The sequence below is a fragment of the Ursus arctos genome, unplaced genomic scaffold, assembly GCF_023065955.2.
Source record: "Ursus arctos isolate Adak ecotype North America unplaced genomic scaffold, UrsArc2.0 scaffold_22, whole genome shotgun sequence".
Lineage (NCBI taxonomy): Eukaryota > Metazoa > Chordata > Mammalia > Carnivora > Ursidae > Ursus > Ursus arctos.
This window is the reverse complement of record NW_026622897.1, coordinates 17,748,370-17,771,774: the sequence shown is the minus strand read 5'-3', so window position 1 is coordinate 17,771,774 and position 23,405 is coordinate 17,748,370. Positions and strand designations below refer to the sequence as shown.

The 23,405-nt window shown below is 42.6% G+C and overlaps 1 protein-coding gene across 1 annotated transcript; it reads right to left on the bottom strand.

Moving 5' to 3' along the window:
• Positions 1–14,011: 14,011 nt before the first annotated feature.
• CRTAM (cytotoxic and regulatory T cell molecule) lies at positions 14,012–22,357 on the bottom strand. Its single transcript, XM_044386491.3, has 5 exons — positions 22,222–22,357; positions 19,987–20,064; positions 18,068–18,214; positions 16,424–16,510; positions 14,012–14,669 (listed from the first exon to the last, which is right to left on the bottom strand). Exons 1-5 carry the CDS (start codon positions 22,355–22,357, stop codon positions 14,539–14,541), a joined length of 579 nt encoding a protein of 192 aa, XP_044242426.3. The 3' UTR covers positions 14,012–14,538.
• Positions 22,358–23,405: the final 1,048 nt, after the last annotated feature.

Below are 23,405 nucleotides of genomic sequence, written 5' to 3'. Positions count from 1 at the left end.
AACTAGCTACAAAGAGGTAAGAATAATTCCAGTTGCCTCATTCATGATCGGAAGCAGAGAACTGGAAATTTTTACTACGCAATTTTATCATTTTTTATTCTGCTTTTTATTCAAGTTAGATATTAAAAAAAAAACAAACGTCTTTGACAGCAGCTACCTTGTGTTATGAGTATACAACAGAGCCTCCATGTTACTTAAGAAATAGAAGCAAGGAAGCCAAAAACACTGGTGCTGTTCCGCCCAGTGTATTATACAAATTCACATTAGAGCTAACACTGCAAATGTGCAAACCAACCCCAGGCAGAAGGATTTGTTCCCACAGCAGCTTCTAGAATATGTTACGGAGTTGTTGCTGAGTCATTCCCTTGTCTGCCTTCTCATCTGCTGGTCTCTGGGAACAGATGCTGTGTTTCTTCAGACCCTTCAGGTGCTTTGTGCACTATCCAGAAAAGATTTTATTCTGCTTTTCTGCAAATGATTTTCCTATGTGATTCTGGAATCTACCAATCCAGCAGCTGCTTTTAGAGACTAGTCACACACAGATGGAACACCCCGAGCTTGATTTTCCTCCTCCCTCCTCTGTCATGGCTCTCCTGATTATTCTGATTTAAAGCAACTAAAGGCTGAAAGAATAGTCAGGAGTGGCAGTCGGGGTCCAGTCAGGAGACAGAAGCCACCCAAGTCATTTTAACAGAAATGATCTCATGTGAAGATTTATGAACTGAAACGTTGAAAGAAGAACAGGGGGACCGTGGGAGTAGGAACCAAAGGAAGCCCCCACCAGCCCTGTTTCTAGGAGAACCCTAGGAAGAGTTTGAAATTATTAACCTTGACAAGCTTGGAGAAAGGGGCCAGAGCGGGGATCCAGGCCTCCAAGGAGGAAATATAAAGCGCATGAGTGCTGGTGTCTGAAAACGGCGGACGAGGCTGGTTCTGGGGACTTGGGAAAACTGGAAATCAATTGCTGTTGCTGAAACAAAGAGGGAGCAAAGGCGGAGCAGTCCCTATTCCCTTTTCCAGCCTTGCGGTTTCCCTCTAGTGCCCCCTACCGGCAGGCTTGACAAGGAGCCGGCGGGAGAAATGCGGTTGGCAGGGGTTGCCCACCGATCACCACAGACTTTTGTGAGTTTATTTGAAGCTGAGAGACCCTGGTTTCATAAGCAGCACAGCAATATTCTCTTCTTCACAGTTCCTAAGAATTAGCGCATATAAGCAAAGCTATAAAGCGCACCGTTTTAATCAGCCGTTATGGCAATAATAATGATAAATTTATGTATGAGTGATACTTCCCAGGGTTTGCAAAGTGCTTTTCTGTGTATTACTTGTTAAGAATTAAGCTGTCAACGTGACCCTAACCAAAACCCAAGAAGAATGAGAACCACATAAAAAAAATCATCAACATAGATAGGTTTGTAATGCTGGACTGATTTGAACCCTTCTCCGCCCTCACTCCACCCATCCCTTCAGCTCCCTAGTTCCTACTTCCCTGTCCTCTGCTGTTACTCGGGCTCTGCCAGCACAGTCCATTCCTCCACTAGTTCTTGCCTTCTCGACTCCTCGGCTGCTACTCAGTCGATAAAACCTTACTGAGCTTCGTCTCCTCCAGGAAGAATTTTCAGATAGCCCTCCCACACTGTCCTCATGACTCTTGGCCCAGGGTAGTTCTGAGTCCAGGGCAGTTTTGTCCACCAGGGGATGTCGGCAGCATCTGGAGACTTTTTTTAGTGTCATGACAGGGGAGCGGCTACTGGCATCTATGGGGAAAGGCCAGGGATGCTGCCAGACGTCCTGCAAATGAGTAGGGCAGCCTCCACTGACAAAACCCAGCTCCGTTCTGAATGTCAGTAGCGCTGCAGTTGACAAACCCCATCCTAGACTAATGGCCCTCCGGCTGTGGCCCCGAGACACTCAAGTGCACGCTTCCATCGTTACACGTGCACACCTGTGGTAGTGTATTACTTACCGTTTTTTGCATTGTGTTAACGATTCTGGCACCTCCTTACTCTGTGATGAGCTCCCGGAAAGCAAGGACTGGCATTGTGCATGCCGCCTAATAGATAGGTGCTCAGTAAATGTTGAAAAGGCACAGTACCCTTGTAATTTAGCCGTTGAATGGAGGGTAGATAAGTGCAGCCTTATTAGGTGTTTTAATAGAGATATGCTCTTACTTGGCAAATGACTAGGATGATGAGATAATGTAGTATTTAAGCCCAGGATACACTCAAGAAAAAAAAAAAGGCTATTAACAGATATAAATTGAGATTTTCATGGGTAGCTAGGAAGTGTGGTCATTCTATGTGTAACTCTAACAAGTTTAATCGTCTGGTTCCTTTCCATATATTTTAGATTAGAAGCAAGTTAGAAGAGGATAGGGAAGGCACCCTGAGGACAGAGAGGAGGGACACTGCCATGAAGTGAAGAGACAGAAGTATCACAAAAATAGGAGATGTTCAGAAAAACAGAGCAACTTGCAGTTGTTTGGCATAGGCTACCTGTAACCCTCTTGTGGAAAACCCTGTGTGAGAATCAGGGTATGACCACAAGCACAATGATTAATTTCCATACTGATTAACTTTTAAGAACTCACACAGAATAGAGCAGTTTAATAAATGTTTTAAGTAGAAACCTAAAAATCATGTTGTATATTTTACAAAGATTTTTTTCCTCCAAATATTAAACTGTTCAAAATTTCAAGGGACAAACTCTCAATTATCCGCCCACCCCCAGGGTTTATTTAGAATGACCAGTCGAGAATTTGAGAGAAGTGAAGTTGTAGTAAACATGTGTTTATAGAAACGGTGCAATTCAACAGACAGAAGTAGGTAACCCTAACCCTGTTCCCGAAGATAGAGTTGAGTTCTGGGGGGAACCCAGAGGGGGAGGGGGATTCTGCCTGGCTGGAATCAGAGGCTTTAGGAAGGAGATGATCTATTAGGGTGGCTCTTATGAATACAGGGTAACAAATCCTCAATGAGCTCTCGCCCAGCCTCAACAAAGACCAACATGTGAACAGTCTTGTTTTTTTTTTTTTAAGGAATGAATTCTTTTTTTTTTTTAAGATTTTATTTATTTATTTGTGTGTGTGTGTGTGTGTGTGAGAGAGAGAGAGAGAGAGCATAAGCAGAGGGAGAAGCAGGCTCCCCGCTGCGTGGGGAGCCCAATGCAGGACTTGATCCCAGCACCCTGGGATCACTACCTGAGCCAAAGGCAGACACTTAACCAACGGAGCCACCCAGGAGTCCTGAGCAGTCTTGTTTCTAAACACACTATGCTGGACTCCCAAAATAATTTAAAGGCAAATCTCAGTTGTCGTATGATTTCACCTGTAAGGTATCTGTAAGGGATCATTTTAAAATAACTGCAATAGAATTATCACATTTAAAATAAAATGAATGACTCCTTAATATCATTTAGTACTGAGTCAGTGTTCAGACTTAGTTCGACTTCCAATTATCTTTTCAGAGTGGTTAGGTTTGAATCAAGATTCAAATAAGTTCTACAAAGTGATTTTTTTTTGAAATAACAGCTTTGAGATAGAATTCACATAACACACAATTCACCCTTTAAAAATACATCATTCACTAGTTTTGCAACCATCACAACTATCTAATTCCAGAATATCTGTCCCCCCAAAACCCACACCCATTAGCAGTCACCCCTCATTCCCCTGATCTCTCAGCCAGTGGCAACCACTAATCTACTCTGTCTTCATTGATTTCATGCCTATTCGGGACATTTCATATAAATGGAATCAGACTATACGTGGTGTGTGTGTGTGTGCGTTTGTGTGTCTGGCTTCTTTCACTTTGCATAATGCTTTCAAGGTTTATGCATGTTGTTTTATGTATCAGGATTTCATTCCTTTTTATTGCCAAATAATATTCCACTGTATGAATATACCACATTTTATTTATTTATTAAATTCTAACCTTTTTTAAAAAAGATTTTTTATTCATTTGAGAGAGAGAGAGAGACAGAGAGAGCACATGAGTAGGGGAGAGAGGCAGAGGGAGAGGGAGAAGTAGACTCCACACTGAGCAGAGAGCCCGATGCAGAGCTCGATCAATCCCAGGACCCAAAGATCATGACCTGAGCTGAAGGCAGATGCTTAACCATCTGAGCCACCCAGGCGCCCTAATACACCACATTTTATTTATCCATTCACCAGCTGATGGACACATGTATTGTTTCTACCTTTTACTATCATGAATAATGCTGCTATGAACATTCAGACACAAGTTTGATGTAGACATATGTTTTCATTTTTCTTGGATATATACCTAGAGGTGGGATTTCTAGATCTTATGGTAACTGTTTCACTTTTTGAGGAACTGCCAAGTTCTTTTTCTCAAGTGGTTGAAACATTTTACATTCCCACCAATTATCTATGAGAGTTCCCATTACCCCGTATTCTTTCCCAAGCTTGTTACCACTTTTTTTTTTTTTTAAATCATAGCCATCCTTGTGGCTGTGACGTTCTATCTCATTGTAGTTTTGACTTGCATTTCTCTAATGACATTGAGCATCTTTTCATGTGTTTATGGCCATTTTTATTACACAGTGACGGTAATGAGGAATGTCAAATTTCAGATGAAAGACTTGATAGCTGAACAGTCTCTAAAAGTGATCAATAAAACCTTAAGTACCATGAATTAATGAATTTCAATGTATTTAACGTGTTACAGGTGATCGATGAATTATTTTTAAGATTTTATTTATTTGAGAGAGAGGGAGAGAGAGCACAACCAGGGGAAGGGGTGGAGGGAGAAGAAGACCCCCCACCAAGCAGGGAGCCCGACGCAGGGCTCGATCCCAGGACCCTGGGATCATGACCTGAACTGAAGACAAACCCTTAACCGACTCAGCCACCCAGGCGACTCAATCAATGAATTTTTAAAGTATTATTATGAACGCATGAGTTTTAATTTATTTAATATCTTGCAGCTTTTTTGCTTTTTGATGCTTGAATTGTTTCATTTGGGTCCAGTGGAAGTCTGTGAAGGGTCTGCACGGGGTTTCCATGTCCTTCAACACAATCCCAGAGTCTTTGAGAGCTTCCTTGCTTTCTAGTATAAAATGTTCCAGGCTCATCTTCATACATTTCTTGCCCCAACATGAAATCAGCCATTTCTTCAAGGAGTCTTGGGTCATTTTAGTGGGAATAATATTTAGAGACCACAATCTGGGCACTAAGGATGCTTCTTGGTACTGGAATGGTTGTCGTCTCCAGGCCTTTTCAGTGGAAAAAGCTAGGTAATACTTTTTTGTTTCTTTTTTTAAGAGAAAAATATGAGCGTATGCTTTTGTTTCCAATTTAAGTGTAAGAACACAAGGCTTTTACTTAACTTACTTGATTTTATGTTTATATTCCTTTCATGCTGAAAATCTTAGGTCCAATGATATTGACATAATTAGTTAGGCACTTTATCCTACATAATATGAATTATACTTTCAAAATGGCTGTATTAATGTGACTAACAATATGACTACTGAAAGCAATTGAAAATTTATTTGCAGTTCTTTTTGTCATTAGGGTATATCCTGATGGTGTATGCAGTCAAATGTCTGGGTTTTATTTTTTAAAAAAGATTTATTTATTTATTTATTTATTTATTTATTTATTTATTTGAGAGAGAGTGCATGACCCTGAGATCATGACCTGAGCCAAAATCAAGTTGGATGCTTAACTGACTGAGGCACCCAGGTGCCCCCAAAGGTCTTTGCTTGAAAGTAACTTGAACTAATTCTTCTCTGTGTTGCAGTTTTTGTGAAGAAATTAATTCTTAATTTTGGTTTAATTTTTAAAATGATTAAGTTATTTACATAATTCCAAGGTCAAAACTCTAAAGTCAGGGACATTTAGGGAAGTCTGACTTCTGTTCCCATCCCTTCACTCGGTCTGCTCTTTGCTCACAAAGGTGATGATTTTTGTTTGTTGTCAGATTAGTTGTACTTAAAAAAATCTAATCCAATATGTATATATTTCTAACTTAACCCCTTTCTCAGATGAAAGGGATATATGTACTCTCTTCCATACTTTGCTCTTTTTTCATTCAATAATATATCCTGGAGATGACTTTATAGACATATACAGCGAACTACCTTATCGTTCCTTCGCAAGTTGTTTAAGACTCCACTGTGTACCCAATCAGTTCCCTATTGATACATACTCGAGTTATTATAGACGGTGCTACAACGAATAGCTGTGATGTTGTGATATAATAAGAAATATATATTTGGTCTTTATCCTGATACCTGGCACAGAACTCCTCAAACACTTGTAATTTCCTAACTGATAAGGGTTCTAGTTTTATTTTATTCTAATACTTGGTGTTTGTCCCAGGTTCCTGAAACAAGAGCTGCTAAAACCCTTGGAAGATCCTGAGTGCTAGGGGTGAGAGGAGTATCTTTTGTTATTCATAACAAACCCCTTTCAACCACATCTGAGTTGATGCTGGTGAGGTGACTCTTGGTGGGTCCTCAGACACCGGTCAAGATGGCGGCCATTTGTCAGAGGAACCAATCATGTGATTAGAGGGTTAGAACCTTCTGCCCCACCTCCCAAACTCGGGAGAGAGGCTGAAGATTTGAGATAATCACCAATGGCCAATGACTTAGTCATGCCTACTTAATAGAACCTCGATAAAAACCCCTAAATGATGGTGCTCAGGGAGCTTCTGGTTTGGTGAATGCATCCTTGTGCTAGAAGAGTAATGCAACCCAACTCCACAGGGATTGAAGCTTTTCTGTTTGGGACTCTTCCAGGGCTCCCCCTGTGCGCCTCTTCATCTGGTTAGTCGTTTGTTTCATTTACAATATCCTCCACAATAAACTAGTAACAGTAAGTAAAGTGTTTCTCTGCATTCTGAGCTGTTGTAGAGAATTACCCAACCTGGGGAGGGGGCCCTGGGAATATATGGCTTATAGCTGGTCAGTCAGAAGTACAGGTGCCTGCAGCTTGTGATTGGATCCGAAGAGGGGACAGTACTGTGGGACTGAGCCCTTAACCTGTGAGGTTTGGGCTACCTCCTGGTAGATAGTGTCAGAATTGGATTGAATTGTCGAATACCCAGTTACTGTCTAGAGAGTTGGAAAATTGGTTGACGTGTAGGAAAAAAGCCACACATTTGTTGTCTGAAGTCTTGCGAGTGAAAAATAGTCCATAAGAGCCTTGCACATATGTCAAATTGTAATTTTGCTGATTGCATTTGGGCTTGATTTCTAAAAGTGGGACTGTTGGATTGAAAAGTAAGTACTCGTGTAATTTTGCTCAATGTTGCCACGTTCCCCTTCACAGAGACTATATTATTTTACATCCCCACTAGCAACATAGGAGAGCGCTGGCTTCCCTACAACCTGGCCAACAAAGCATGCTCTGGAATGCTTGGATTTCTGCCACAGTATTTCAGTGTTGTTTTAATTTTGCACTTCCCTTATGTGTCATTTTATATGTTTAAGAATAATTTGCCTTTTTTTCCTGACTTTTTGTGTGTGTGTGTGGAATGGTATTTTTTTCTTAATTTTTTAAAACTGAAGTATAATTAACATACGGTGTTCTGTCAGTTTCAGGTGTACAATATAGTGATTCCACAATTTTCCTTATATTTCCCTAAATATAACCCTTCGTGGTATAATTTGCAAATATGTTTCCCCCAGTCGTCATTTGTTGTTTACATTTTTTTTTTGGCCACAAAAAGGCATTCTGTAGTCAAATTTAGGTAGTCAAATTTATCAATCTTTTACCACCTCCTTACTTCTGGATTTTGAGTCATTTTGAGGGACCTTTCTTCCACTTGAAGGTTATAGAACAATCAACCCCATGTTTTCTTCTAGTATTTCTATGGTTTCATTTTGTACATTTCTTTTTTTTTTTTTAAGATTTTATTTATTTATTCGACAGAGATAGAGACAGCCAGCGAGAGAGGGAACACAAGCAGGGGGAGTGGGAGAGGAAGAAGCGGGCTCACAGCGGAGGAGCCTGATGTGGGGCTCGATCCCATAACGCCGGGATCACGACCTGAGCCGAAGGCAGACGCTTAACCGCTGTGCCACCCAGACGCCCCTCATTTTGTAAATTTCAGTCTTGCATCCATTAGGATTTTACTTCTGGTTTATGATGTGAGCAATACTTCTGATTTTACCTTTTTTTCTATATGGAAGTCCAGTTAGTAAAATGTTTATCTTTTCCTACTGATATGAGATATTGTCTTTATTACATGTAACATTTTTATCTGATAGTCAATATTCAGACCTATTCCTATAATTGCTACTGATTTATTATGAGATGAGGTGGCCACGTTCATCACAAGTCTTCACTGCCACTGGGTCTTTCTGTGAGTCTGTCTGCAATAGCAGTCCCTTTATGCTCTGTTAGTTTTTAAAGTTAAAGTTCTGCATTTCAGTTATGGGGGTGCTCTCAGGAAAGAAACCCAGACTCTGTGGTCTCCACACCATTGTCTCAAACTAGTACAAAGAGAAAACAATCTCAGGTAGAGGAGAAAAAAACATTTGTTATGTACTTATTACATATATAATATTGGGCTAGACACTTTGCCTGCATTATATCTTCTCATTTAATCCTTACACTAATCCTAGGTGAGGAGAATTGTTATCCTCACTTTACAGATAAGGAAATTGAAGATACAAGAGGTTAATCATGACCAAAACCAAGCAACCACAATTTGGGAATAAGGAATTAGGGGGGAAGCAAAAAAGAGAGCATTTCTCCAATTTTAAAGAGAAATATTTGTTCTATGTTTGTCTCCAGTAATGGGGCCACTTCAATTTAAAAATTTGGTCTGGATAACTGAGGCTTGGACTCCTTCAAACCACATTGGAAGTCACTGGGTTTAATACTTTTCTAAGACACAATTTTTATTTCATAAATTGGGACCTAATTCAAAAGAGGTATCCTGTCTTTCTTTCTTTCTTTTTTTTAAGATTTTATTTATTTATTTGAGAGAAAGCACAAGTGGAGGGGAGGGGCAGAGGGAGAGGGAGAAGCAGACTTCCTGCCGAGCAGGGAGCCCATGTGGGGCTCAGTCCCAGGGCCCCAATATCACTACCTGAGCTGAAGGCAGACGCTTACCCAACTTAGCCATGCAGGAGCCCCGAGGTATCCTGCCTTAATGAAAAATTGTGGCCCATTGTTTCATGGGTTTGCAGAAGACCTGGCAGGATTATTTTCTTTTTTAAAATGTCTATGCAGAGTGCTCTCACAAAGTTAGCCCTCAACATTGAGGCAAGATCTCTCCCACCTTCCTCTTTTTAGATTGACTGTGAGACATTTGGGGAGAATATAAACCTTTCCTGCCTTACTCTTGGTTTGCTTCTATCTGAAGATCAGATGTAGAGCAGAAAAGGTAGGAAAAAATTAACATGTTCACCAGGTCTAGAGTAATGACCTGTGATGACAAATTTGCTCATGAATGTATCACAGGAAGGAAAAGGGCTCTCTCTTAGAAGGTGTAACGTTGTAAAAATAGAACTAGATCTCATCTAGATCAAAACCCCATTATAAATATAGCAAATTACCATGACCTCAACCAGGGGAAGTAACAGGACATTATGTTGTTAGGCTAAATTAGTGGACTCATGAGTGATTGGCAGTTCAATCCATCTTTTTCATCTGCAGGGAGCATCACTACTTGATGTCTGCTCCGTCTGTTGGGTAGTGTAATTTTTGCTCTCTGGTACATGGCACCAATGATGCTTGGAGCCAGAAAATTTGGTTTGGGTTGTTGTTTATTTGTTTTTTCAGTCGTTTCTGAGGAAGTAATATAAGCATCCTTTTGACTTAGTTCCCCAAAAGGAAGAGTAAGAAAGATCGTTAAATGGAAATTTCTCAGTTCTTTAGTTCTGTCTTCCGAAGAACAAGAAGATGTGAACATGAAATGCTCTCTCGGGGATTTAAGTTCTATTGTAAGGAGAGAAGTAGGATCCCGTTTTGGTATTTTTAAGAGCCAAGATTCCAAGTTTCTAATCTCAACTGTCTTACTAAGTAGTTGTGTGGCCTTTGATGGGCCGAGGAAACCTTTCTGGGTCTCAGTTCTCTCATCTATAATACAAAAGTATTGCTTGAGATCACTGGTTCCCAAATTGTGTTTGAGGACACTAATGTTTCATAAAACAACTGTTCAAAAGATGCTCCATGTTGGAGCTGAGACTAATTTAAAATCCAGTTCACCTGATTTAAATAACAATATGGGGCTCTTTATCTCACTTAACAAGAAGTTCTGAAATATTTAGCTGCTTGACAAAATCATCAAAGATTCCAAGTCCTTTTGTTCCTTTTCTATGCCCTTCTCACCATGTTGGCTCAGGTTCCTTGATGGGCTTACAATGGCTGTAGCAGTTCCAAGCATCACTCATAGTTATGACAACATTTTAGGGGAAGGAAGATGCTTTCATTCTGAGTATCCCTTTTTATCATTAAGAAATATCTTTCTTGGGGCACTTGGGTGGCTCAGTCGGTTAAGCGTCCCACTCTTGATTTCAGCTCAGGTCATGATCTCGAGTCCTGAGATGGAGCCCCATGTTGGGCTCTGCACTGAGCGTGCAACCTGCTAACATTCTCTTCGTCTCCCTCTGCGCCCCCACCCCCACTCGCTTGCGTGCACATGCACGTGTGCTTTCTCTCTCTCTAAAAGAAAGAAAGAAAGAAAGAAAGAAAGAAAGAAAGAAAGAAAGAAAGAAAGAAAGAAAGAAAGAAAGAAACATCTTTCCCAGAAGCCCTCTGGGAACTTCCAATCACGTCCCAATGTTTGACATATCCAGCATAAACTGACCACTAACAAGGGGAATGGGACCGTGACTAGTTCAGACCAATTGTGATTTCTCTTTCTGGATGGGGATGAGGTCCACCTACCCTAAAGCACAGGACTACATAGTGTGGGGCGGACACTGGAACAAACGACACAGCTGTTAGTAAGGAGGAAGACATGCGCAATTGGTCACTGGGTGGGCAGGCATCATGAATTGCTCTAGATGGTTAAGTTTGAGCTTTGCTGGGTTAAATAAAACAAGAGATTCCTTTAGAAGAAGATTTTTCAGAGCCTCTGCTACATTAATGTGTATCCCTTCTGTGGGGAACATAGAATGTTTAGCATGTTTTAGACTTCTCTGAGCCCAGAAATCTTTCATTTTCCTGTCTTCCCTCTGCTCTTTGTCAAATTTAAATTGAGAAACATTATTCCTAATTCAGCTTTAATGATCGTATACCTACTTCAGCTGTGTTTTGAAAAATTTTGGTTTATGCTATAGCAGGGCACTCTCACCTATTGGAGTCACTCAGGGAGCTTTAAGAAAAAAAAATGCAGATCCCAAAACTCCATCCTTAGGTCTGCTGAGACCAATCTTTGAGGACAAACTTGGGAATCCCTGTTGCATGGAATCGTCTCAGGCGAGCCTGACGATTGGCGAAGTCTGCATTCTGCTTTGCGTGGTGCTGTGACATTGGCACCTTAGTTTGGCTTCTCGCATCAAAGGCACCAGAGCAATGGGAACATTCGCAGTGAGCATCCTTGGGGAAGATGAACTGCAAAGGCAGACTTAAAGTAGCACGGCGCAGTAGCAAGGGTTAACCAGCCGTGACGAGCGCCACCTCCGGAGTGAAACTGTTCTCTCTGGACTGTTTCCAGAATACAGTTGGCTTGGTGCATGATTTCTGCTACAAAACGATATAAATGGCATCCCTGATCTTGATGTCATGTTAAAGCTGTCTTAGATATCGGAACTGCCAGCTAACTCCTCTTCTCGTAACGCCTCACTTTCCTCACTTCTCCAACAAGTCAGTCCTAAAGCCATTGAGGAGGGTATAGCCATATAGGGGTCCAAGGTGGTTCTGGTGGGGAAGCTGGGGAGCTGAGAGAGGGGTGTCCAAGCCTGGTGCACAGGCGGTGCCCCGAGGAGGACTGCCCGGCATGGGTGTCTGAGCCTGAGTGGGTGGGGAGGGTTGCTATATAGCTGTGTGTGGCTAGGACTTCCATGTGGGTGTGACCTGGTGTGCGGGGTCAGAGCCCAAGCTTGGTGAGGAAAGCATCCACCGGATGGGACGGGGGCACAGCATGTGGCATCAGATTTGCACAGGAGGCGGAGGACACCTCCAGGAGAATGGGACGGTAGCAGAGTGGGAGACAGCACATACACAGGGGATTGAGCAAATAAGTAAACACGTGAAGCATGATGAAACTGGGTTTCTCAGAAAAGGTCATTACAAATATAGCACGGGAGAAAACTAGAATAAACCCATGGTTTTAGGGCGTTTGGGTGGCGTAGTCCGTTGAGCATCTGCCTTCGGCTCGGGTCATAATCCCAGGGTCCTGGGATTGAGTCCTGCTTCCGGCTCCCTGCTCAGCGGAGAGTCTGCTTCTCCCTCTGTCCCTCCCCCTACCCCTGATCTCTCTCTCTCTCTCTCCCTCTCTCTCTCACGCTCTTTCTCAAATAAAATCTTTACAAAAAACCCCCATGATTTTAAATAGATTTAAATATATGCACACACATAGACACATATAGCCATGTATACAGTTGACTCTTGAACCCCAAGAGGTTGGGGCAGTGACCACTACCCCCCCCCGACTCAAAAATTGCTGTATGACTTTTTGACTCCCCCCAGACTTAATTACTAATAGCCTACTATGGCCCGGAAGCCTTACTAAGAACACAATCAACATATATTATGTATGTATGTTCTATGTACTATATACAGTACTCTTACAGTAAAGCTAGAGAAAAGACAATGTTATTAAGACAATCATAAGGAAGAGAAAATACATTTACAGTACTGTACATATATTTATTGAAAAAAAATTCACCTGCAGGGTGGTTGGGGTAGGACAGAGGTGGTGGCAGTGACAGTCCTGGTCCCTGGATGGTGGTGTTTCTTAGCCTGGTGGCCTCAGCTCAGGGGCAGCAGCTCCCCGGCGGGCCGAGGGCAGTGATAGCAAGCTGGGAATGCAGGACAGCTGCCCCACCGCCTATGGGGATAGGCAGCTATGGGGCCAGGGTGCGGCACGCAGTGGGGTTTGTGCCTGCCTGGGGGGGCCGGGGGCCTGCAGCCACCCTAGCACCAGCAGGGAACCCAGATCACGGAGGACTTGGAAGAGAGGGATCCAGGGTTTCTGGAGGCTGCTGCTGGCCTCTGTGGGTCTCCTGGGGTGCTCACAGGGCAGCAGGTGTGACCTTAACACCAATTGCCTTCAATCTGGAGACTGGAGCGAGCAGTGGTAAATAAATGCCCTGTGGCTTTTGTTGTCAACTCTTTAAAACAAAACCTGTGTATAAGTGGACCTCGGCAGCTCAAACCCATGCTGTTCAGGGGTCAACGATATGCACTTTTTCATATATTCCCCAGGTTAAGTGGACCTCGGCAGTTCAAACCCATGCTGTTCAGGGGTCAACGATATGCACTTTTTCATATATTCCCCAGGTCTGTCTTCTGAGATGACTTGAGGTCAGTGATACCCCAAAAGCAATGTGAACATATAGCCCCTGGGTTTTGGCTTCTAAGTATCATTTTCCACTAAAAGGAACCAAGGATCCTTGGAGAAATGGCTCATTACAGGGCTGGGGTAGGAAGAGTGGAAGATGAGCCTGGAATATTTTGTACCAGAAAGGAAGAAAGTGCTCAAAGGCTGAGGCTAAGAAGGACACAAAAGCCAGTTTCCACAATTTGATCACCCAATTAGCAAGAGATTAGTTTGATGGTAACAGATTATAACCCAGTGAGTGAGATAGGCTAGTAACAGATTGTAACTCATTGAATAACAGGAAACCCTGAGTCCATATGGATATAAATACATGAGTACTTGGAAGTTTGACGAGGAACAGGGTATCTACATAGTTTTAAAGCGTCTCTGCACAAGTATCAGCTTACAAAGGAGGAAAGAGGAACTTTGCAGTGGGGAAGACCGGCAGACAGCACCTTAATCACGTGATTGCAGTGAACACCAATAAAGGAGTAAATAAAACACAGCGAGGTAACCAAAACATCCCTTCTGTGACGGTCCCATCAGAGTTTTGTAACCTGAATCTAATCACGAAGAAACAATCAGACAAAGGCAAACTGTGGGACAGTTTCCAAAATCACTAGGCTGCAATCTTCAAAACCACCCAAAACATCATGAATGTGCAGGAAAGACTGAGGAACTGTTCCAAACTGAACGAGACTAAGATGCGTGATTCTCAACTGGATTCTCTGGGACAACTGGGCCTCCTTTTCCCTTCAGGGTAAGATGTTCGCTGGCCAAATCGACCCTGATCTCCAAGCCTTCGGAGAATCTTTCTGCTCTGAAGTAGTGTCAGGCATAATAGGTTCTTTCTTTTCTTTTCTCTCTCTTTTAAACAATGAAGCTTTGGTGTCCACAGTCTGGTCCTCACTTCACAGCTCTGAATCCAGAGCAGACTTCCATGGGCGGACGCCATCTTGCATGGCACTCAAAGTCTATTTTTCATGTGACAGCCACTGTGCTCCTTCCCATTGGCTGCTCCACTGTGATGACGTGGCTGCCCCCCGCATCATGTTTTCTATGGCAGGGAGCGCTACACAATGCTCTCTGGTATGGCAGCGGGCTCTCCTTTTAATTTGGAATTTTGTGCATTTTCCTTCCTCTTTGTTTTTGCTTCTGAGTACAGCTGTGTGATGTAGTTCACGTAGCTCTTCGAATGGAAAGCTGAAAGACACGTCGAAGACGATCATGGATTTTGAACACTACCGCACCCGTTTATTTGCGACACTTCGATTGCACACGGTATTTAAAGGTTCATATGTTCATGGCTTAAATGTCAAATCTGAAATTGATGCATATCATAAATGGTCTGAATGCATTGTTACAGGCTGATTTTTTTAAAAAGTCTTCTTACATAAATACGCTAATACACCTGAAATAAAATATATAGACATTTCTGCTCTAAAAAAAAACCTGAAAAAAAAAAAAACCCCACACTGTATTTAGCAAATTTCATACTAAAAGTAACAGGGCTTACGGGAAACATAGGGTTGGGGCAGACCACTCAAAGGCCATGGAAGTCTACACAAGGGGCTGGAGACAGCTCCAGAGGATGCCTTTTAAGTGAGCCAACACAGTGACGTTGAAATGCTGGGTTTGAGGGAGCCCAGGGAAGGAGGCAGGAAGTGCAGGTTGGAGCTCTGTAGGAAGTACCACCTCCCACAATCCGTGGCCAGCCCCTAGGGATGGACCTTTCTGGGAAGGGAGCCTTGAGTGAAGGTAGTTGAGGACTTATAGTCATTTAAACTCCTTAAAGTTGAGACTCAAAGTCTTTCTGCTTGTTTAGTGGCTGAGCCGAGGTCTTCTCTTTTCCTGCTAAAAGTTATCATTCTACACCCACTGTTTTGGTTCCCCTTGCTTAAGAAAATTGGCATAGGAAACAATCCAACTAAGACCTCATACTGACAACATTCTCCTACTTGCCAGTTGAGGAAAGAACACTGATGTTCTAGAAATGTACAATACAGCAGACTTTCTGCGCCTTGCACAGACTTCCCTCTCCCACCCCCGTTCTCACGGTCTGCCCTCTTGTTCTCCTGTTCCAGCTAGTACAGTGATTCTTTCCACTTCACACCTTACTAGGTCAAAGCAAAAAAAAGGCAGAGGTGTTGTGAAAGGCCAGCTTCCTACGAAAACCTCAGTGAAACCAATAGAAACTAGCAGCTAAGCTCTTCTGCGTATCTTGCAATTCTCAGCAGGCAGAGTAAGTTAATTTGCAATGGAGGAACCCAAATGGTTGAAAGAAAGGTAGAAGATTCTTGCTTTCCTGTAGTACTAGCTGCTCTCTACTAGATTTTTGCCAAGAATACACACGTGCGTGCACACACACACACACACATAATACACAATCTCCTTTTAGAAATTCTTCCTTTCACTTTGCTTACATATTTTGTTTGAAAAACTACAATGGAGTCATCCAAAACATGTTTGCTTGAATCCGTTAAGCTTTGTGTTCATTTATTCAACACAAATGTATCAAATACTCCACTTGGATCAGGACCCGTGTTAGAATCTGGGGACACAACGTAGATAAACCTAGCTACTCACCGCCTGAAGGACGACTGTGGTAGCTACGTCAACACATCAGAAATGACCAGATGGTGTGGGGTGTGGAAAGTGCTGGATTGTTAAGATGTTTGTAAGATACCCAGAGCACAGAGGGACACAGAGTCCCAGGACGTGCCTGTGTGTGACAGCGAGCACTCAGGGATGGCTTCCCACAGGGGCATATCTGCAGCCATAGGAACTTTATGGTCACTCCTTTTCGTTTTTGGAAGATGCACTTATGTTCTAGAAGATGATTTAGGTCGATTGACTTTCTAGTGCTAAAAATCAGGCTTTGATTTTTACACTCCTCCTTAAAGGCAACAAATTAATGAAACTCATTTTTCAAATCTGAGGTCATGTAATTGACTTACTTTGGCCCTTTTTCTCTTGGGATGATGTTTCTTCATTATTTGACCTTGATTTGTAACTTTCCAGAGTGTGTTCTGAGATTTCATTCTCTGCAAGAAAAGAAAACTATGTTTTTAATTTCGGGTGCCCCAGATGTCACCTATATGTACAAATGTTGATTTGAATAAGATGATCACTCTCTCTACACAACAGTGGACTTGCCAAGCCCCCTCCCATACCTCATGTCCTCATTCATTCCGAGAATCGTTTTTGGTTTTTTTTGCTATGATTCCTACAGGCACTGTGCTAGGCAGCATAAGAGTTGTGGAAATCAAATGACCACAGATTAGAATCAAATATTATTCTTTGAGATGGAACAATTCCAGTAGCCCTTAAAGAACCGTAGGGGTGAAGCGTTCATGGGAGATTTCGGAACAATACTATGGCACGTGACTGGTACGCAGGTAGAGCTGAAAAGCCAGACCCCGTCTCTAGGTCTCTTTATGATGAAAGTTAGTCCAGCTGAATATATAGAGAGATTGGTATCAAATTAGGAGAAGCTGTAGTTTTAATAGGGTGAGAGTCATTCAAAGGGGTAGTATTTGGCCTTGGGACATAATGAGTTCTCTGCTACTGGAGGTGTTGGAGACATATGTGGCTAAATCCACGATGCCCAGCACCACCAGAATGCGAACCACATGTGTAATTCTGAGTTTTCTAGTGGCCATGTGCAAAGAGCAAAAAGAAGCAGGTGAAGTTAATTTAATAATATATTTTATTTACCTAGTATACCCAATATATTATTATTAGACATATTCGTGTGTGTGTGCGTGTGTGTATTGAGCTTTCAAAGTTGGGTGTCCATTTTATCCTTCCAGCACCTCTCAAAAGCGACTAACCACATTTCAAGTGCTCAATAGCCATATTGTGGCCACTGTATTGAGTAGCATAGGTCTAAATAATCACTCAGAATTAAGGAGGGGATTTAATCCTGGTACACACAGACGGAATGAATTGAGTAGATGGTTATTCTGGATAACTTCTAAGGTCCCTTCCAGCCCTGATATGTGTTAAATCTATGCATTGTAATAGGTATCTTCCATGCTAGATAAATTATATATATAGTGTTTCCAATGATAACTTTTTAATCAGAATGCTTGGGAAACATTACTAGCATATTATGGTTAAGGAGGCTGAATACATTCTTTCAAAGTAAGAACAGAACCAAAACAGTCTATATTCACCCTTTGATTGGACATCCCTAGAATATGAACTCCTTGAGAGAGGAGACCTGGTCTCTCTTGTTGATAGAGGCATCCCCCATGCCTGGAACAGTGCCTGACACACAAGAGGTGCTCAATGAATGCTTTCTGAATGAACGAATGAGTTTTTCACTCAGGATCCTTTTGTGACTAGAAGCTTTTATAATCTCATGTCAATTCCCAGAGCTACTCTAATTTCTCTTGGTTATACACTCTTTGATTATAGCCCCTGGAGATTCACATTCTGTATTTACTGCAAAACAAACAATTGCTTATTTGAATGACAACACTTATTAAACAGATTATGCAGCATAGAAGAGAAAAGCTTTAGTTGGCAGAATTTCCTTTGTCCCAGACCAGTGTTGCAACGCCTTGGCGCGCCCCATCAGGTCCTCTGCCTCTCACCTCTTTTCCACACCACGTGGGCTTTCCGAAGCTTCATTATGAAGAGCTGGACGATGATGAAGAGTATGAAGATGAGGAAGGACACGAGGGTGAGCAGCAGAATGCCATTTTTCTTCCTGATCATGCCCACATACTGAAGACTGGCTTCTATACAGAAAATGACAGGAATTTAGACAGTTCAAGGTTGGTTTGTTTCTGTTACAGAGGAATTTGCATGATACTTTCAACATTTAGTGTCGGCTGATGGGCAACTCGGATAAAAAGACAGAGAGCTTTACCCTGAAGGGAAAGAGATTCATATTATGTATTCTCTGAAAACAAGCCATCAGGCACACAAACAAAGCCATTCTGTGAGGTGATTTGGAAAATGCTCTTAGTTACAGAGATATCGAAGCCGTGATGTTTCGTTTGTAGAGAAAACATGCAAGAATATTGACTTAAATTATAGTCAGGGGACTTAAATGAGCTGTAAGGAATGATTTTTTTTTTTTTTTTTTAGCAAGGTGTAGCAGCAAGAGCGGTTGTTAAGGAGTGTGAAAAACTATGCAAATAAAATGAAATCACGAATGTTGGCTAGGTTAAATGTGGTCCCACCTGAAGGCCTTTGGATATAAATTAGCTGAGGTCTTGAAGATCTTTCTAAACTTCACCGTCTAATCCTATGGGCTCTAGTCTCACCCAGATGTCCTGGTCCCCTCTCAACCAACAAGCAGTTAAGGACCCTAGCTTTGTGAAGAACATTGTGCATAAGTCACGGTCCCTGTGCCTTAGGGCGTAGTTCTCTCTCCATGGAAACAAATGCAGGAATCAACAGAAGTCAGAAATCTATGCCAAATTCTAGATCCATATGTGTTAACCCCATAATGTGCTCAGGGATTCAGAAGCAGGAGCGGTCCCTGAGTTAGTAAAGTTCTCAGTGAAGACCTTGGCCTTGAAAGAAGAGTAAGGAGAAGGAAGATGAGGCCTTTCCTTTCTTCAGGGGCAGTTCAGGACGGCGAGGGTAGGGCAGTCAAAATGGGATGATGTTGTCAGAGAAAGTGTGTGTTCTTGTTGGGACTTTAGAGCCAGGACCTCAGAGGCAGGAGATGGAGGGTGCTTGATGGAGGCTTTGAGGTTCCTGCTCTGTGTGGGAGACTGGGGGAGCCGCAGATGTTTTCTGAACACAGGTGTGAAGAATGCAAAGGGGTGTTTTGATCATAGTCCTAAAAATGGACCACAAGAGGAGAAACTGAAGTCACAGGACTTTGTGCAGGAGATGATGAGGGTCTGGACCAGGGGTGGCAGTGATAGTTGACAAAATTCTGGAAGAGGAGACTCAAAAGTCCTTGGAGAAAGACTGATTCTCTGTGTCTTTGTGTGTACCTTCATACACAGGAACAAAGGATGACGCCAAGGTTTGGGGCCTGTGTGGTCATTTGGACGAGGTGGTTTTGTGGGGAAAGGTGCTGTTTGGTTTTTAGTGATGTTAAGTTCGAGGAGATGGCAGAAAATCCAGCAACAGGGATGTAGGAGATGGAATGAAGCAGGGATTAATTCTCAGGAGAATGTTCTGGAAGTGTAAGTATGGAAATTTTCTGCCTGGTGGTAATAGGAACAACCTTGGGAATGGATAAACTCTTTAAGAATTAAGGGAAGAATCAAGGATGGAGAGGTAAAGTCAGAAGTGTATCCAACTACAAGAAGCCGGAGGAGGAAGGGGAGTTCTCTGATGGACACAGGGAAGGAGTGGTTAGCAAAAAGTCACAGAACAAGGCGGAGTATGTCAAGGAAACCAGGGAGGCAACTAAGTCAAGGAACAAGGGAATGATTAACCAATAGAAAGGTCAAGAAAAATGGGGACTGAAAAAGGCCATTGGATTTATCGATTAAGAGGTTAAAATGTCAAGTGTTTATTGTAAATGCTGTGGGGGGAGGCTTACCAGTGGCCAAGGCAGGGTCTCGAGTGGTTTGTTCTTTCTCTTCCTTATCTGTTGTACTAGAATCTTCCATTACTGCAACTAAGTTGAAAGAAATTAAGACGTGATATGTACTGTATATGAACTGTGTATATATACACAGCCATTCCAAGGCAGCAGAGCAGCTTTGGAAACCAAATTAAGTGGTCCTCCTTAAAAACAACAAGACCATTTTTGAACTACTGACTTCTTCCAGAAATAGTTGCAAATGGGCTCATTTCGCCAGGCTCATTTCACCTTATTTTTAAAAGCTAGATGTTTACTGAACACCAGCTCTGGGCTCAGCCCCCAAACAGAGCATTCGGTAGGTTTCTCACTGCAGCTCTGAATAGAGGCTTGGAGAAGCTAAGTACGTTGTCTGAAGCCACGGAGCTATGAAGTGACGGAGCCAACGTCGACATTCAGAATGCAAAATGTAAACCACTATTTTATACTCGCTTCCTGAATCAGGTCTTCAGAATGGTGCAAGATAACACCAGGCCCCTGAAGACTGGCATCCCAAGCCTGGTGGGAAGAAAACCCACAGCCTGAGAAGCAATGATTTTTATGTGAAAAATCAGGCTCCCTTGTCATTCAAACCTCTGCTTGCCTCTCCCCTTTAGAAGGGGCATGTCCTTGGGATGCTTTTGCTAGGTGGGAGAAGTCACAGAAATGAAAGATGGTGTTTTTCTGATTTTGTTGCGTATCCTCTCTACTCCTGCCCCCACCCAACCCGCGTCTCTTGCTTTTTAGCCCATTACACAGCGCCACTGTGTGGATCCCGCCGGGAATGACACCACCCATTCTGCTGGAAACGGGATTTAGTAACAGTAATAAAATCGTAGAAATGGAAAGCTGAAAGGAAATTTAGAAACCATATTAAATCTTATGTTATATATGGAAAAGCAGAGCAGGAAATTGGGTTGTTTAAATTGGCTGTAAGCCAATTTAAAGACAAGTAGATTCTAAACACGTTTACAAATATTGGATTATTAAAGCAAGTGATATAGGCTGCTCCCACTTCAGATCGTTTTCAATTTCCATTGCCCTTCAGAAGACTGGATGGTACATATTATTTTTATCGGTGTTTAAAAGCCCCAAACATTTACTTCTAAATATTATTCCAGATAAACATTTTTAAAAGCGTGATCTGATACTCAAAACTATGAACGTGGTAATGATATGAAAGCCTTATTCCACTCAAGGAAATTCTTATAGACACACTATTTGCAACAAAAAGAGGACATATAGGAGCTAAGGCCCTTTCTGGATAAGGCTTTCTTGCTCAAAACACGGTAACGAGTGAAGGTATTCGTACGTGTGTTTATTCATTTATACGGCATTTCCTGAGCACCGGCTTATGCCGGATACTACGCCTGGTAAAATACAAAGATAAATATATGCTCATTGCCCAGAGCTAACCACCCAGTGGGTTCTGTCTAAAACACTGGCATTGTAATCCAGGCTTTCTAAAATCTGCATTTAGAGTTCAATCCTGTCATCAAAAACCGAGTTCTTGACAACCAAGTCCCTGATGTGCTTTCAAAGGTGATTTTGTTATTCAATGGCCAAAAGCCCCAAATCTCCAGATCCTGCTTCTTTGCCCTTTGCTGAAACCAAGCCTTTATTTAGTGTTTGGTCTGCTCTGAATGAGAAAACAAAGAAACGAGTCTCTCCATAAATGAATTCAACCTCGCCCTTTACCGCAGGGGAAATTCAAATGTCACGATCGTGTGTGCGTGTGTGTGTGCGCGCGCGCGCACGCGCGTATCAAGCAAAACAGCACTGAACTGACAAGGCATTAGTTACCCTGAAGCCCATCCCATTAAGAACACTGCTGGCAGGGAGCTCGTCCAGAGCACCACAAAGCTGGGGCCAGGGCAGGGCATCCCGCATAGTCTTATTAAATGTTAAAATTTCAGGGGCGCCTGGGTGGCTCAGTCGGTTAAGCGTCCAACTCTTGATTTCAGCTCAGGTCATGATCTCAGGGTCCTGGGATGGAGCCTTGTGTCAGCCTCCACGGTGGGCGTGGAGCCTGTTGAAGATTCTCTCTCTCCCCCTCTCCTTCTGCCCTCCCCTCCCCACCTCTCTCTCTCTCCCCCTCTCTTAAAAAAAAAAAGCTAAAAATTAAAAGAAAAATCTTAGAAATGAGAACGGAAAATTGACCCTTTCCAAGGAGAGAAGATTTTTTTTTTTCAGTCTTAATGGGTTGACACTTACCAGTACTAGTGGGCTGCTGAGGGTCTTGAGAGGATGGGGAGCTTTCCTCCAGGGCCTCTGAAGCCGTCTCTCGATCAGTAACTAGGAAAGGGGAAAAACAGAAATCTGCAACTACGGAGAGCAGTTTCACCCACATGGTGCTCAGGACAGTGGGCTGGAGAATGTATTTGGCTGCTACCTGCCTGTGGGTGATCTGCAGGAACCTCAACGCGGTCTGCAGCTCTTGCTCGGGTTTTCACATCTCTATCCTGCTGCTAGCCCATCTGCTAGGCTGCCCGGCTGAGAAGTACGGCAGGCTGGAGCCGGAGCGCTGTTTCGCAGTGGTACGCAAAGGCTATCTGCTGACTGTCTCCGTCTCATCTACCTGTCAGTCCTTCTGTCTGTCTGCCCCGTCACCTATCTTCCTCCTTATGTATCACTTAGGGGGCCTTGGAGTTGGTCACAGGCAGACTGGGTTGAATTCTGATGCTGTTAATTTGCTTGCTGCCAAGTGCGTTTGAGCAAGATGCCCAATCTCTTGAATGCTGAGTTTTTCCTTAACTGTAAAATGGAACTACTGGCAGCATTTACCTTTGGAGGTTTTTTTCTTTTTTTTCCAAGAATTAATGAGTTATTTGTACAACATGCTTAACACAGTGCTTTGCTATTTATTAAACACAATGCTTACAAATGTAATATTGTATAGTGGAAAACGATGTTTGGGGTGCCTGGGTGGGTCTGTCGGTGAAGCGTCTGACTCTTGATTTGGGCTCAGGTCATGATCTCAGGGTTGTAAGATCGAGCCCTGAGTCGGACTCCATGCTGAGCATGGAGCCTGCTTAAGATTCTTTCTCCCTCTGCCCCTCCCCCCTTCTCGCTCTCTAAAAAACAAAACAAAACACACAAAATAATGTTTGGGGATGTTTCCAGACATTCAGCTTAGCATAGATTTGACCAACGAACAGTTCTGTCACCAAGGAGTGTATAGAAAAGGTGCCTGAAATTTTATAAATATTGATACCGATATGTGACAGGTAGGTAATGTCTTTATGGAATCTGTGAGTGCTTCTCAGCATTTTACTTTTTATTTTTTATTTTTATTTTTAAAAATCTTTATTTGAGAGAGAAAGAGAACACAAGCAGGCAGAGGGAGAGGGAGAAGCAGACTCCCTGCTGAGCAGGGAGCCTGAGGTGGGGCTCGATCC

Excerpts from the sequence above, each read along its gene's own strand:
- CRTAM (XM_044386491.3), bottom strand. The coding sequence starts at position 22,357 with ATGTGGGTGAAACTGCTCTCCGTAGTTGCAGATTTCTGTTTTTCCCCT. Across the intron at positions 20,065-22,221 it reads TCAGCAGCCCACTAGTACTG|TTGCAGTAATGGAAGATTCT; the intron begins GTAAGTGTCAAC and ends CTTTCAACTTAG. Across the intron at positions 16,511-18,067 it reads CCACGTGGTGTGGAAAAGAG|AGAATGAAATCTCAGAACAC; the intron begins GTGAGAGGCAGA and ends CTTTTCTTGCAG.